At 40.6% G+C, this 15,806-nt stretch overlaps 1 protein-coding gene across 1 annotated transcript in view; it reads left to right on the plus strand.

Annotated features, from left to right (window-relative positions):
* Nucleotides 1-3,909: 3,909 nt before the first annotated feature.
* The window catches only part of THADA (THADA armadillo repeat containing), a 316,640-nt gene continuing 304,743 nt past the window's right edge, over nt 3,910-15,806 (plus strand). Inside the window, exons 1-8 of the mRNA XM_080685255.1 lie at nt 3,910-4,151; nt 7,382-7,475; nt 7,758-7,852; nt 8,901-9,031; nt 10,631-10,779; nt 10,899-10,931; nt 11,182-11,230; nt 15,261-15,448. Coding sequence (XP_080541381.1) covers nt 7,400-7,475; nt 7,758-7,852; nt 8,901-9,031; nt 10,631-10,779; nt 10,899-10,931; nt 11,182-11,230; nt 15,261-15,448 — 721 coding nt within the window. The 5' untranslated portion in view covers nt 3,910-4,151; nt 7,382-7,399. The remainder of the gene's footprint in view (nt 4,152-7,381; nt 7,476-7,757; nt 7,853-8,900; nt 9,032-10,630; nt 10,780-10,898; nt 10,932-11,181; nt 11,231-15,260; nt 15,449-15,806) is intronic.

A 15,806-nucleotide genomic window follows, 5' to 3' on the forward strand; every position in this document is an offset into this window, starting at 1 on the left:
GACAGAGGTTCTGTCCCTTCCAAGTCAACTCCAGAGCTCCCAGTAGGATTGGCTAAAGCCTCTGTGACATATTCATCCCAGCTCTAACCTTTCTGACCAGTTGCTTCCCTCAATCCCTTACAAGGGTTGTTCTCAAGGGTGCTCTCCAGTAGCCCTCCCTCACGCAAATCTCTGCCTAGAATCTGCTTCCTGGGGAACCAATTTAAGACAATGTTTAATAAATACTTGTTGAATAAATGGATGAAGGGACTCTTCCATTGTAAACTATGAGGTTCCTCATCCTGAGCAGTAATAATTGTGAAAAACCTCTGACCTTTATTTGTATATTTAACGTTTTATTTTGTCATCTCAGGACCTAAAAGTCAGAGCCTCATATTCAAATCATTCACCCTACCTCGGGGTCATGCGTAACTTTTATAAGATGACAGTATCAGTACCCAGTTGTTTTAGTTATATTGTCACTTGACCACCAGATGGCAGAGGTGACACTTGGAAAATCTGACCCTAGGCCACCTACTTCAGAATTTAACATTAAACCCATTTAGTACCATTAATTCCTAAACTCTTTGTAATTATGGCATCATTTCATTTTGTAGGAAAGTGTCACCATATGCTTGTCCTCATTTGCATATAAAAAGAGGAGTTTGGAATATAATGGAAAGAGCCTTGGACTAAGCATCAGAACCACTGCACACTGGCCATTTGTCCCATTTGACCATGTTTCATCAATAAAATGAGACTCCCAGTCCTATATGATTCACAGGTCTGTTGAGAGGAGTAAATGAAGGTCACTGGGGTTAAGAGGAGGGACCACATGTGGCTCTGACCAAGTTCAGGCCAGCTCTGGGTGTGGGACAAGGATAGAGTCCTATAGGAACTTTACCTAAGGGACTAGTGTGAATGATTGTCTCAAAGGAGAATGTCCTGACACATGTGCACTCCAGTCTAAGGCCCTCTGAAGTTTATTCCTACTCCTGGAACAGCACAAAGTTTTCCTGCATGCTGGGGTGCAGACAATACAGTATTTCTTCCAAGAATACTCAACTCCTGCCTTTCTTGCTTATCTGTGCTGAGAGCAGGAATAAGTAGCTGAGTTTGGACGAATTTCTCCCTGCTGTGGGATGGTCATTTCACTGCTGGAATTTTCCCATTCCCACACCACTGTCCAAAGTAGGAAGAGGACCAAGAAGGTTTGGTCCAGGCTTATAAGCACCTGGGCTACAGTAGCAGAGGCAGCTCCCACTTGGCCTGAGCCATAGTACCCTCACCCCAAGAGACCATAGCTGGCCCGTGACCCACCAGAACCACGGGTGACTGAAAGGCTGTGATAAAAAATGTGTACGTGTCGAGGATGTGCAGGCAGCTTGCTACTCAGGTGCTGGAGAAATACAACTGCAGCCCAACTAGTGGAGTCTGACCTCACCAGGCACTGTATCGAGGGGAGGAGCTTCGGCAACCATGGGACACACGAAACCTACCACTTCATACACGTTCACTTTGGCCAAGTGGCCATTCTTCTTCTGTTCAAATCTGGTTAAAAGTGTGGACTGTGCCAGGCACCCAGTGATCCAACCCAAAATAAGGGACTGCAGTCTAACTTCCAAATTGCCCCCTTGTATTTGGGCCTATCTGGATATATCAAGATAATCTCATCTCAAAATCCTTAATCACAGCTGTGAAGTCCCTGGTACCAAATAAGATGATCACACGACATCTCTGGGGAGTCTTTCTTTAGCCACCGAGTGCAGTACTTTTGCACTGACAGCTTGAGATCAGCTCTTGGTTGGTTGCCTTCTTTCCTGTAGTGCTACCTCATAAAAGGTACACCTCATATTAAATGTGGACATTTTCCCTTCATCTTCCCTTGTCTGGATCAATAGTGTGATTAACCTGTCATTTATTTGGAGTATGTTATTTTTTAAATTGGTTTATTAAGAGATATTATTTTGTATGATATTTGGCTTGTGAAATTATTAAAATTCCCACAGTGAACCTGTACTAAATAATTTGCTGACAAAGACAGTACCGGTTTCTGGAGCATAATTTTGCTGACTCTCCCAAAACAAAATAGCTGTATATATGCAAATATTTATGTGTACTTGGTCCAAGGTATAATGTATTTTTTTTTCTTTTAAATATATTTTTATTTATTTCAGAGAGGAAGGGAGAGGGGGAGAGAAACGGAAACATCAAATGATGAAAGAGACTCATTGATTGGCTGCCTCACATGCCCCTTACTAGGAACTGAGCCCATAACCCAGGCATGTGCCTGACGGGTAATCTAACCTTGACCTCTTGGTTCATAGATCCAGGCTCAACCTCTGAGCCATGCTGGTCTGGCTCAATGTATTTCTTACTATCTGTCCTGGTTAAAAAAAAAATATATATTATAAAAACAATGCTGTAGAGAAAGTTCTGCACACATTCATCAACAATCCAAATCTCCAAAGGAGAGGAATGGATACATGAATGTGGGATATTAAGCAATGGAATACTAGGTAACAGCAAATGAAAGAAATACAGAGGCTTGCTTTTATGTGGATGAATGCCAAAAGTAATTCTGAAGGAAGTTCCAGAGAAAACGATTCCATGAAAAAAAGCTCAAAATCAAACAAAATAAGGTATTCTATAGTGATACATACAAATGTGGCAAATCTACAAAGAAAAACAAGAGGTGAAAGAAAATTCAGGAAATAATAAAAATTTAAGATCATCAATGTGACTAAAGGTTTGGGGGAACTGTAATGTTTCTCAGTTGTTTTGCAAATTAATTGCATTTGAACAAAGCATCAGCTTTGTTCCAGATCTTTCCCCCATCCCAGCTCCTAGGGTAGTGCTTGGCACCTATTTTTTGTATTTATTATTAAAGGTCTGTGTAAAATATGCATTCTAAATAGTGGGTAACTTTCAAGGCAAGCGTCTGGCAACACTCAGACAATAGCACTTATCTATTTGCTGAATGAATCAATACACTTTGGCGTACGTTAGCTCATTCAATACTTCTAATTTTCGTCAAAATTCTTATTCTGGCTGCAGTTCAAATCCTGCCCCACCCCCTACCTACTCTTGCAGGTTTTTTTTTTTTTCTAATTCTTTTATTTTAAAATTTCTTTATTAAGGTGTTACATATGTGTCCTTATTCCCCCATTACCCGCCCCCACCCACTCATGCCCTCACCCCCCTGGTGTCTGTGTCCATTGGTTAGGCTTACATGCATGCATACAAGTCCTTCCGTTGATCTCTCCCCCTTACCCCCACCCTCCCCTACCTTCCCTCTGAGGTTTGATGGTCTGATCAATGTTTCTGTGTCTCTGGATCTGTTTTTGTTCATCAGTTTATGTTGTTCATTATATTCCATAAATGAGTGAGATCATGTAATATCTTTCTCTGACTGACTTATTTCACTTAGCATAATGCTCTCCAGTTCCATCCATGCTGTTGCAAATGGTAAGAACTCCTTTTTGGGACCTGGAGGGCCGCTGGGGAATGTTGTGTGCTAGATCCCGTGGGGTGGGGGAAGGGGTGAACGGGTGCAGTTCACGAGAGGGATCCTCCTAAGGCTGAGGGAGCAGCTGGCCGCGGCGCCTTGCAGGCTTTAACGTTGTTAGGCTCCTCGTGGAGGCAGTTTTCTCCCCCTCTCTGCGTTGAGCAAGCCGAGTGGGAGAAGGGTGGAGTGTCCGCGTGAAGGAAAAGGTGTTTCCCACCACTTGGGATGTGGGCGGGGGGGAACCACTGTCGAAGCTGCCCTATGGGGATTGAGGTGGGCCGGATTCCAACCTGCTTGGCTAGTCCCAGCCCCCGAGGTAAGGTACCGCGCACTCTTAAAAGTCGGAGATCCCCACTCTGACATCCGCTCCCCGGTGACATCACGACCTTTCCGGACTCCTGATTGGAGGATTCCATGAGCTCAATTCTCGCGATGACTCCTCCTACAGGTCCTCCAGCTTCCCTCCCGTCGCCGCGACCCGGTAGTGGACAGACCACGTTGAGAGCCACCGAAACACCGTAGAACTATACGAGCTTCCGGGACTCATCTAGGCGGAGGCGACTCTTCTCCGACGCCCACGGGCACGAGGTTTGGCTCTCACGCGTCCTGTCTACCAGACCCGCAGTTGCGCGTGACTCTCCATCGCTGGTTTAGGGGCCACCAGGTGACTGACATCAATTCCCGTTCTTTAGCATCGCGAGAATATGGTGTCGTGAAACTGCTGGTCGCTTAGGTTTCCTGGGAGACAGCATTTTAACCAATATATATATATATATTTTTTCACCTGTCATTCCACGGATTCCACACGGTTCGAAAATTGCCTAGAGAATGTTTGTGGGAGTCAGCCAGGAAGATGTAGATGGGAGTGAAGGAGCGTTGAAAAGGGAAGCTGCCACGGGAACCCAGCAGGAGTATAATTTGCTGAGCATCTTCTGGCCGCTTAAGCAGTGCCTTACGGTGGACGTGGGGTTTTTCCTACGCGGGAGGCCCGTTCATCCGGACAAACGTGTAGGCATCCATTGAGCACGCATAAGCACGTCGCTTTTTTTCTGTATAGTCTCGAAGTTTCCAAGATCAAATCCTGCTGCACACTTGCTCCCCATTTACCAGAGAATAGTCTCCCCAGTTATTTGTCTCTGTCCCTTCTAAACTTTGACCAATGATCTCCATTTTTATTACTATTTTCTGTTAAGTGGCTTTTTACATGCCATTGCTATATTGATATCTTCTTTTGCAAATGGACCATAGTTCATTAGTGTAGGACTAGCTTGTCACTTATATGTAGAATATACTTTAGATACTAGGTAGTCCACCTTTCTGCCGTTAAAGGCATTCATCACTTCTAGAACATCTCTGATAAATCGCTGTTAATTAATTCACATGTTTTTACCTAATATTTATCAAGCACCCTAATATGCACCAGGTACTGTTTTAGGAATTGAGAATTAAAACAGTGGACAAAGTTGCTGCTTTCATGAAGTTTACTACTACGGAGCACAGACAATATACAAATAATCCAGTCAGTGTAATTTCAGGTAGTAGTAAGTGCTATGAAGAAAAAGTAATGGAAATTGTGTGTGAGTAGGAATGGTGGCATTTTATTTATTTTTAAACACCTTTTTTTAAAAACATATTTTTATTGATTTCGGAGATGACAGAGAGGGAGAGAGAAGCATCAATGATGAGAGAGAAGCATTGATCGGCTGCCTCCTCCATGCCCCCCACCAGGGAGTCCACAACCCAGGCATGTGCCCTTGACCGGAACTGAACCCAGGACCCTTCAGTCCACAGGCCGATGCTCTATCCACTGAGCCAAACTGGCTAGAGCTTTAAACACTTTTTAAAAATTAATTTTTAGAGAGAGAGAGAGACAGACAGACAGACAGAGAGACATCAATTTGTTGTTCCACTTACATATGCATTCATTGGTTGCTTCTTGTATGTGCCCTGATCAGAGATCAAACCCACAACCTTGGAGTATCGGACGATGTTCTAAACAACTGAGCTATCCAACCAGGGGCAGGAATGGTGCCATTTTAGATAGAATGGTCACAGAAGAGTTCTCTTAGGAGGGGTTATTCTAGAAGAGACCTGAAGGAGTAGCCTTACAAGGATCTGGTGGAATGAGCATTAACAGGCAGAGGTATCAGGACATGCAAAGCCCCTTAGGTAGGAATAAGAGTAGCAGGAAGAGCTGAGCCCCTGAGATGGTGAAAGGAAGATTAACTTGAAGTGTAGGGAAAGTCAGGACCAGATATGTAGGTCGTTGAAGGCCAAAATTTCAAGTTTGGATTTTATTCTATGTGTAATTGGAAGCCTTTGGAAAGCCGGAGAGAGTAATTAGATTAGATTTGATTTTTTAAAAACGATTGGTTGGACGATTGTGAAGAGAATGGAATTTTCAGAAGCAAGGGTAGAAGTGAGGAGACCAGTTTGGAGGCTATAACAGGAGTCCAAATGAAAAGGGACATTCCCAGTTTTGGGAATTCTCTGTTGAAAAGGCAGCCCATTCCATACTTGGAACATGGAGGTCTTCCTTTGAATTGAGCTGGAATTTGCCTCCCTGAAGCTTGTACTTTTTCTGATCTATAACAAAAGACATCTACACCCCTTTTCTCCTAACCAGTCCAGGAGCCATTTAAGACACTTGTCCTGTCCTCTTTTCTCCAGATCACCTTTGGTTAACTAAGCTCTTCTCTGAAGGCGGTGCTTTCTAGGCCCTTCAGAAGTCTGGTTGGTCTTTGGAAGCTCCATTATTTATTATGGATCTTTAAGATGGGGCCACCATCACTGCACCTGATGCTCTACATGTCACCTGACTTGTGGGATGACCAAGGGATCACGCACTCCCTTAATCCACCTGACTTCTAATGTGCTTTTTAGCAGTCATATTGTGCTGTTGGCTCACATTGAGCTGTTTCAAACAACATATTGAACTGTTTCAAGTCACATTTCACCTCCTCCTGCACCCTCATTCTGCATTTCTATATTATGTTTTTCTAATCTAAATGCAGCAGTTTACATTTATTTCTAGTTCATCTTGGTAAAGTTATTCTAGTTCATTGGGCTGTTTTTTAATCCTGATCCCATCATCCAACATGTCCTCCTAGCTTTGTATCTTTTATAAATTAACATTACATTCTTTTATAAATTCACTATGTTATGTCCTCTGATGTCTGCATCGTATAGATTGCTAAAAATGTTAACTGCACCAGGAAAAGAGCCCTGTGTGGCATTTCCCTAGTGACTTCTCTCCAGATGGCATGGTATGATTATTGTGTATTTTTCAAGTACATTTGTTCAGTCCATGATGAACCCTAGAAACTAAAATAAACTCTGTTTGTTCACTAAAAGCAAACTCACAAGGACAGTATGCAAATTTTTCTTTATTAAATACTTTGCACAAATCAGGATACAGTGTATTATGATGTCTCCTGATCTGTTAGTCTAAGAAGTTACTGAGGTTAGTTAGATACACTTTATTTTTGGAAAACCATGCTAGTTTCTTTTGTTATTGTTAAAGTGAAGGCTTGCTGTATTTTAATATACAAAGACTGGCTTATAGGAGGTAAAATTAACTGTACACAATAATAAACTCTTCTTGAGCTTAAAAAAAGTTTTTCTTTTTCAAAGCAGAAATCGTTAGACCAGTGGTTCTCAACCGATAGCAGCTTTGCTCCCCAGGGAATCATGAGGCAATAACAGGAGATATTTTTTGGTTGTCACAACTTGGTGTGAGGAAGATGCTACCGGTACAGGCCAGGGATGTGTTAATCATCCTACAGTGCACAGGACAACAACCCCACAGCAAAAAGTTATCTGACCTAACATGTCCATGGTGCTAAGGTTCAGGAACTGCATTAGGACAATGCCTTAAACTCTTCTTTTGTGCAGTGACTCCTTTCTTTCAAAATGGTGGTAAAGAAGAAGAAAGAAATACAAGTTACAGCATTGACCATTTGTCATCAGGACCTTGAAACTTTGAGAAGTAAGTGATTTCTGACTATTTCTTTTCTAGGTTGCAAATAGAGTATTTTATGTCTGGGACTTCATATCACCTAATGTGCAGACTTGCTATTTATATTTTCCATGTTCTTTATATTCAGTTTTTGATGTAAAATGGTTTTCCTAAAATTCTGTTTTAGGCTAAGTTCTGCCTGGTGTTTTGGGTTTATAAATACTTAAATTTTATAGAATGCATAACAAAGGCAAACTCATATCCATATACTGTTAAATCACCAAAGAAATTTTTTGTGTGTATGTTACATAGCTTTGGCTGATGTGGAAAGAGAAAATCTAGCTTCTTTGCTGTTACATTGTGTACAACTCACCGATGGAGTGTCACAAATCCGTTACATTAAACAGGTAAGGCGGAATTGATATTCATGGATGCATGTTATGGACTTTTAAAATTAATTGAAAAGTTTTGAGTCCTGATTATTTAATATCAATGTAATATTAAATAATAGGTTTTTCTTTCTGTTTATTGTATGTCTTTTTATTCAAAGTAGCAACAGAAGCCATACTCAGGCTTCTATCACCATTGGAGCTGTAAGTAGATAGGATAATATGAAAACTGTACATACCTTTTGTGGTGATAAATTTTTAGAAAATGATTTCTGTTAATCAGAATCTTCAAAACTTGTTTAGCAGGCACATTAAAAAGTTAATTTAAAATGTAAAGACTGTCCTTACTCATATTTCAATATTAGGATTTACCATTTGAACTTGCATAATATTTTTTTGGAAAGCAATTAAATGCATTATTGGTTTTCAATTGTGCTACAGAATTCCAGCACCTTAAGCCATTGACAGGTCTTTAATTCTCAATAGAGGTGGGTCTGGAGGGTAAAGTGGGAGGGAGTTGGGGGCATGTAAAATAAATGTTATTGGGAGTTAACATTAATGTTAATAAATGTTAATAAAGTAGGAGTTGGGGGCATCTTAATAAGGTTAATAAATACTGAAATAGGTGTTTAAATCAGTGTCCTTAACAGTGTAGAGTAGAAAATATCCTATATAATAAAAGGCTAATATGTAAATTGTCCCCTCCACTAGGAGTTAGACTGGGAGTTCGACCAGGGGGTTGGGCCGGCTGGCCAACCACCCGCAGCCCCTCCCCCGGCTGGCCCTGGCCCCAGTCACCCCCGATGGGCCCACCCCCACCCTGAACAGGGGTGGGGCTGGCCAGCCAACCTCCCATGTCCCCTCCCCCCGGCTGGCTGGCCAGCCCATCTGATCGATCGGCCCCAATAGGGGTAGGCCAGCCGGACTCCACCCGTGCACGAATTTGTGCACTGGGCCTCTAGTTTCACATTATAATTGAGAATTAAAAGAGTAGTTGAATCCATGTTACTTTGTTATGCTTGATATTTTAAAAAATTACTATGACTTTGAATTTTTTGGATTATAGATTGTGCCTTTACTGGAGAAGGCAGATAAAAATGGCATGTGTGATCCCACTATTAGAAGTTGCCTGGATATTTTAGCAGGCATTTATCTTTCTTTGAGTATAAAGAATCCCTTGAAGAAAGTCTTGGCAAGGTAAGGAGAAAAAGGAAGGGAATTGGGCCATATAAATGTTCAATTTGATCAAAATTAACCAATATTAAAAATTCTTTCCCTGGTTTGGTTTTACACTGGGATTATTTGTTTATACAGCAACACCACACTTTTATTTACTATAGTTTTAAAAAATATATATATTTCATTGATTTTTTACAAAGAGGAAGAGAGAGGGATAGAGAGTTAGAAACATCGATGAGAGAGAAACATCGATCAGCTGCCTCCTGCACACCCCCTACTGGGGATGTACCTGCAACCAAGGTACATGCCCTTGACCAGAATCGAACCTGGGACCCTTCAGTCCACAGGCTGATGCTCTATCCACTGAGCCAAACCAGTTAGGGCTATTTACTATAGTTTGACAATGTAGTTTATATGTCAGAGCAAGTCATCCCTCTACTGCAAGCATGTCAAACTTGCGGTCTGCGGGCTGCATACCTCGTTTATTTGGCCCGTGTTAGCCTTTGAGTTTGACATGCTTGCTCTAGTGGCTCTTTTTCAGAATATTTCCATTTTTTATTTTTTTTTCCTTCTAGAAAAGCTTCAGGACTGTTTAGCCAGATTTTTAAAAAATGCCTACTGGTTTTGATTTAGATTAATTGATGTAAAATTTAATTTAATTTATTCATTCAGTAAATTTTTACTGATCACCTACTATGTGTCAAAGTATTCTTCTAGGCCAGGGGTGGGCAAACTTTTTGACTCGAGGGCCACAATGGGTTCTTAAACTGGACTGGAGGGCCGGAACAAAAGCATGGATGGAGTGTTTGTGTGAACTAATATAAATTCAAAGTAAAGGAGCGGAGGGGAGAGCAAGAGAACCCTCCGCTCTTTCGGCTCCGCGGGCTGGATAGAACAGCCGAACGGGCCGGATACAGCCCGCGGGCCGTAGTTTGCCCACGGCTGTTCTAGGCTTTGGGGATATAGTGAATAAGTCTAGAATGAAGGTTACATTCTAAGAGGAAGATAGAAAATACACAAGATAAAGAAGCAAAATATATAGGATTAGGTGGTATGAGTGCTGTGGAGAAAAATAAAGCAGAGAAGAGGGAAAGGGAGACCCAAGGATGGGATGAGGGTTAGAGTTAAAACATAGTGGTCACTTTAGATATCTTTGCTCAGTTATTGATAGAGTGATATTTGAAATTGACTCAGAAGGGATGAGGGAATGATTATTGGTTATATTTGAAGAAAACTGTTCCAGGTGGAGGAAATAGCAAGAGCAAAGGCTTTGGCATGTTGTTGGAACGAAGGAAGGCCATGTGGCTAGAGATAGTGAACAAGGATCAAGATGAGAGGTAATGGTGGGACCAGATCAACAGTGTCTTATAAGTCATTGCAAGCACTTCGGTTATTGCTTTGGGTGGGACATTATTGGGTGATTTCAGGTAGAGGAATAATATGATGTTTTGGTAATATCACTCTGGTTACTCTGTTGAGGATAGTCTAAGTTATTTTCTGGCAGTATTGTGAAGGTCTGGTTCAATAATTCCTTCATGTGTAATGATTCCTCTCCTTCTTCACATATCCTTATACTACTGAGTTGTCAAGGTTTTTAATATTTGCTTCTTTTTCTAGCTCACTAAATTGCCTACCTGAATTTTTTCTTACTGAGGCCATACAAAGTTTTACTTCTCGTCTTCAGGAAGAATTGAATACTACTGATCTATACTCTTATAGGAAAGTGATTGACAATATATCTTCCTGTATGGAGAACTTTAAGTTGGGTAAGCCAGCTCTTTCCTAGTAATTTTCCTGGTTAACACCAGTCACTACATCATTGTTTTTAAGTGATGTTAATTTTGGTGCTGAAACTTCTTACCAGTGTTAATTTTCTCTCTCACAGGTATAACAAGTGTTAATAATCTTCTTAAAAATGGTAAGTCCTATTATTTTATTTTATTCTGAGAGGTGACTGCTTGTATGAGTCATTTTGGAACAGGTTCTTTAAGTTCTTGGCAGTAGGTAGAGTACTGCAGATAACTAAGGTATATCATGTTTCTTTCAAATTTCTGCTTCTATACTATGATATCATTTTAGGTAACAGTGATTTAAAATATTTTCTTGTTCTGAAGTTAAAGTTCAAAGTTTGTAAATTCTGTTTTGTCATTATATTCTTTTCCTTTCAGTGCTTCATTTTCTACAGAAGAGTTTAATTGAAATCACAGAAGAAAATAGGCAAGTGTTACATGTTTGCATGCTTGTGCATACTTGCAGTTGTACATTGTCTTTGTGCAAAGGAAAAATTTTAAAAGTTCTACAATGTGCTCCTTTCTATCCCTCTCCATAAATGTTAGACCAGATTATTTAAATTCATTTTTTAGAGGATTGACATTTAATTTTTAAAAATATAAGTTACTATGAGACTAAATGAGAAAGGGAAGAACTTATTTATTTATTTATTTATTTATTTATTTATTTTGTTGTTAATTCTCATCTGTGGGTATTTTTTTCCATTGATTTTTAGGGAGAGTGGAAAGGAGGAAGAGAGAGAGAGAAACATCATTGTGAGAGATACACATTGATTGGTTGCTTCCCACACTGGTCCCAGTCAGGGCTGGTGATCGAACCTGCAACCCAGCTATGTGCTTTTGACAGGGAATTGAACATGTGACCATTTGGTCTACAGGCTGATGCTCTAACCACTGAGAAAAACGGGCCAGAGCAGAAAGGGAAGAACTCTTTCCTCTACCTGAATGTTTCTTTTTCATAGCATTCTGTTCTTAGTTTGTGGATGAAATACTCTCTGTAATCTCTCTGAAGATATTAATGACAGCGTTTAAAAATATTTTATCTTTACATAGCTTCTATTTCTTCCAAGTTGCTTTTTTTCTGTTTGCTGCTTTGGTCACTATATTTGTTGCTAGAAGCTTCCCTCAGAAGTCCAGTGATCCTAGGCTGAGCACTCATATTTAAGAATGGGGCACTGAGAGTTGATTTGAATCTCTCTGTACATGGCTATGGTTGATTACAGGTTTTATGTGGGTTAACCTAGTTGGGCTCTTTCTTTGGGGAACCCCTAATGTCAGTGTCTTTAGGTCTTTTGGCATGGGTAGGAGACTCACCATGGAAGAATCTTCAAAACCATTGGCTTAATATTCTGATTACTGGGTCGGAAAACTGAAGTCCTGGCATTTGGCATTTATTTTGCATATATTTACCTAATTTCTGTTTGCAAGATGGTATTGCTACTTTTTCTGTGTGTGCTGTGTTCCTGTCCAGATACTTGTTGTTTTACAGTCTCTAGAGGTAGACCAGTTGTTTGCTGGCTTGGAGGTATGATCCAGTATTTTTATTTTATTTCACCAAATTTATCAGTCTTCCTGTTTTCAGCCCTACATTTACCTCCACATCAAGGAATCCCTGGTGCCCACAATTTCTTCGGCTTTTGGGCCTGCAAATCAGGTTGCTTCTGGATTTGTTCTCTGGCTTAGTAGTTACTTTTCTTGATTTTGCTAAGTTAGTTATCACTTATCCATCTGCTTTGTAGCTTCTACAATTATTTTATTGTCTCACTAGAGGTCCAGTGCACGAAATTCGTGCACAGGGGGTGTGTGTCCCTCAGCCCAGCCTGCACCCTCTCCAATCTAGGACCCCTTGAGGGATGTCTGACTGCCCATTTAGGCCCGATCCCAGTGGGATCGGGCCTAAATGACAGTCGGACATCCCTCTCACAATCCAGGACTGGTGGCTCCCAACCGCTTGCCTGCCTGCCTCATTGCCCCTAACTGCTTCTGCCTGTCAGCCTGATCACCCCCTAACCACTCCCCTGTCAGCCTGATCGACACCTAACTGCTCCCCTGCCGGCCCGATTGCCCCTGCCGGCCTGGTCACCCCTAACTGTCCTCCCCTGCGGGCCTGGTCACCCCCAACTGCCTTTCCCTGCTGGCCTGGTCACCCCTAACTGCCCTCCCCTGCTGGCCTGGTTGCCCCCAACTGCCCTCCCCTGCAGGCCTGATCGCCCCTAACTGTCCTCCTCTGCAGGCCTGGTCACCCCCAACTGCCCTCCCCTGCCGGCCATCTTGTGTCCACATGGGGGCGGCCATCTTGTGTGTTGGAGTGATGGTCAATTTGCATATTACCTTTTTATTATATAGGATTGTCTATTTGTTGTTCTTGTGTATTTATATTTTTTTATGTTTTAAATACCTTGGGTGTTGGTTCAGGGAGGTTCTGGGGGAGAGTAGAAGTAATATTTGTGGGCTGTCTTTAACCCAAGGTCTCCTTTTGCCTTACCAAGAAGGAGCTCCTTCTCTGTTGCCTTTTAGGCTCTTCTTTCTCAGTTTATCTCTTAAATGTGGGTTCTGTCCTTTTAATTCTCTTTGTTAGACTATTTAATATCATCCACTTCTTTGATATCAGCTATTATCTCTGTACTTATGATTTCCAGATTTATCATTCCAACTTAGCTCTCTCCCCTGAGCAAGATTTATATAGTCAGTTATCTATCTTAACTTAAATGTTTTGCATGTGTCTCAAATTCAATGTGTCCAAAAGAGAATTCACTGTCTTTTTATCCCTTCCCATAACCTATAGAAGCCTGTATTCATCCTACTTTCTGTCTATTTGAATTTGCATGTTCGAGATACCCCCCAAAAATGGAATACAGTATTTGTCTTCTTGTGTCTGGCTTATTTCAATTATATTTTAAAGGTTAATCTATGTCAGTGGTTCTCAACCTTCCTAATGCCGTGACCCTTTAATACAGTTCCTCATGTTGTGGTGACCCCCACCCATAAAATTATTTTCGTTGCTACTTCATAACTGTAATTTTGCTACTGTTATGAATTGTAATGTAAATATCTGTGTTTTCCAATGGTCTTAGGCGACCCTGCTAGCGGTTCTCAACCTGTGGGTAGCGACCCACAGGTTGAGAACCGCTGCTGTAGAGAACAGTAGCAAAATTACAGTTATGAAGTAGCAAAATTACAGTTATGAAGTAGCAACGAAAATAATTTTATGGGTGGGGGTCACGGCATTAAAAAGGTTGAGAACCACTGATCTATGTTATAACATGTATTACAATTTCATTCCTTTTTTTGGCTGAATAATATTCACATATATACATTAGCATATATCACAGTTTTGTTTATCTGTTTATCTGTTGATGGACATTTGGGTTATTTCTATCTTTTAGCTAATGTGAATAATGCTGCTATAAACATTGGTAGACAAGAGTCCGCTTGAATCCCTATTTTCAGTTGTTTTGGTCATATACCTAGGAGTAGAATGCTGGGTGATATGGTAATTCTATATTTAACTTTTTGAGAAACCCCCAAACTGTTTTCCCTGACTTCTGTTTTCATATCACTCTGTGTTCTGCTCTGCTGAGAATTGGCTGAGAGGAGCAAAGATAGAAGCTGGGAGACCAATTAGGAAGCGATTGTAGTAACCCAAGGGAGAGATGAGAGTGGCTAGGCTATAAGTAGCAGTGGAGATGGTCTGATTCTGGGCATATTTTGAAGGAAAGTAGAACCAACAGGGTGGAATGAAGAGAGAAGTCAAGAATGATTACAAAGTTTTTGTAGTTTAGAGATCCCAGCAGGTGGAACAGGTTTGGAGTTGAAGATAGGTTCATGCAGTTTGAGGTGTCTGTTAGACATCCACGTGAAGATATTGAGTAGGAAACTTCAGATACAAGTCTGGAATTATAAGGAGAGGTCTGGGCTGGAGATAACAATTTGGGAATTGACAGCATATAGATTATAATCTAAAGCTAACGAATTAACTAGATGAGATCAGCATCAGGGGAATGAATTAGATGGACAAAAAAGAGGGCTAAGGTCTGAGTCATGGAGAGCTCTAACATAAAGAGGTCATGAAGAATAGCATGAACTAGCCAAGAAGTGATGGTGAAGCAGGAGAAAGTCAGGTTAAGAAAGTATATCAAAGCTGAGGGAGTGTTGAAGTTTATAATTTGTTATTCATTTTTAATTTGTTATTCTTACTCTAAAAAAGAGAAGTGAGGCTAGTCATTGGCTGAGAAAGAGGCAAATGTTGCAGTAAGTTAAGAGTGTTGAAAGTTTCCAATAAATGTCTACATAATTGGATTGTACATGAGACTAGACGAGAAAGGTATAAATGTCTGCTATAATCTAAAATAGAATTTGGCCCTTTGATTGAGGAATGTGCTATTTTGAAGAGTGATAGAAATGGTGACATTTTAATTTGACTTTTCTTTTGTAATGATGTCTTTTCTTCATTGTAGAAAATTTGCTGGAAATCATATTGTTCAAACACAGTTGATGAATGACTTATTGGTAGGCATTAGAGTTTCAGTAATGTTAGTACAGAAAGTTCAAGGCCTCCAGAGAATTAATTCAAGCATTTCCAGTTCTCCCACATGGCAGAGTATGTGTGAACTGCTGAGTATTTTTACCAAGTTTTTAAGTGATGGTAAGTGTAAAAAAATGATGATTATAATTGTCACTCAATTTTTGCTAATAATGATATGAAATATATAATACTTAACAGAGATGTAGAACTTCTCCTTCCTCAGCTCCTCAAAGTGGGGAAAGGCCTGGGATTACAAGGCTTTAATGCTTTTTCTTTCAAATATGCCAATTCAGCAAGGGATAAGGTTGAAGGATTTTTCTAAGTGTGTGCATGTATTGTATACAAAGAAGAAAACCTAACAGTCTTAGTGTTGAAAGGCCACAGACTTTAAGTAGCAAAAGAAAATTTTGGAGAAGAAATTTCCAAATTTGGAAGGAAGGTATGGAAAGATTGGTATAATCCACACATTTCTCCTTAG

The sequence above is a fragment of the Plecotus auritus genome (genome assembly GCF_963455305.1).
Source record: "Plecotus auritus genome assembly, chromosome: 8".
In the NCBI taxonomy this organism is placed as follows: Eukaryota; Metazoa; Chordata; class Mammalia; order Chiroptera; family Vespertilionidae; genus Plecotus; species Plecotus auritus.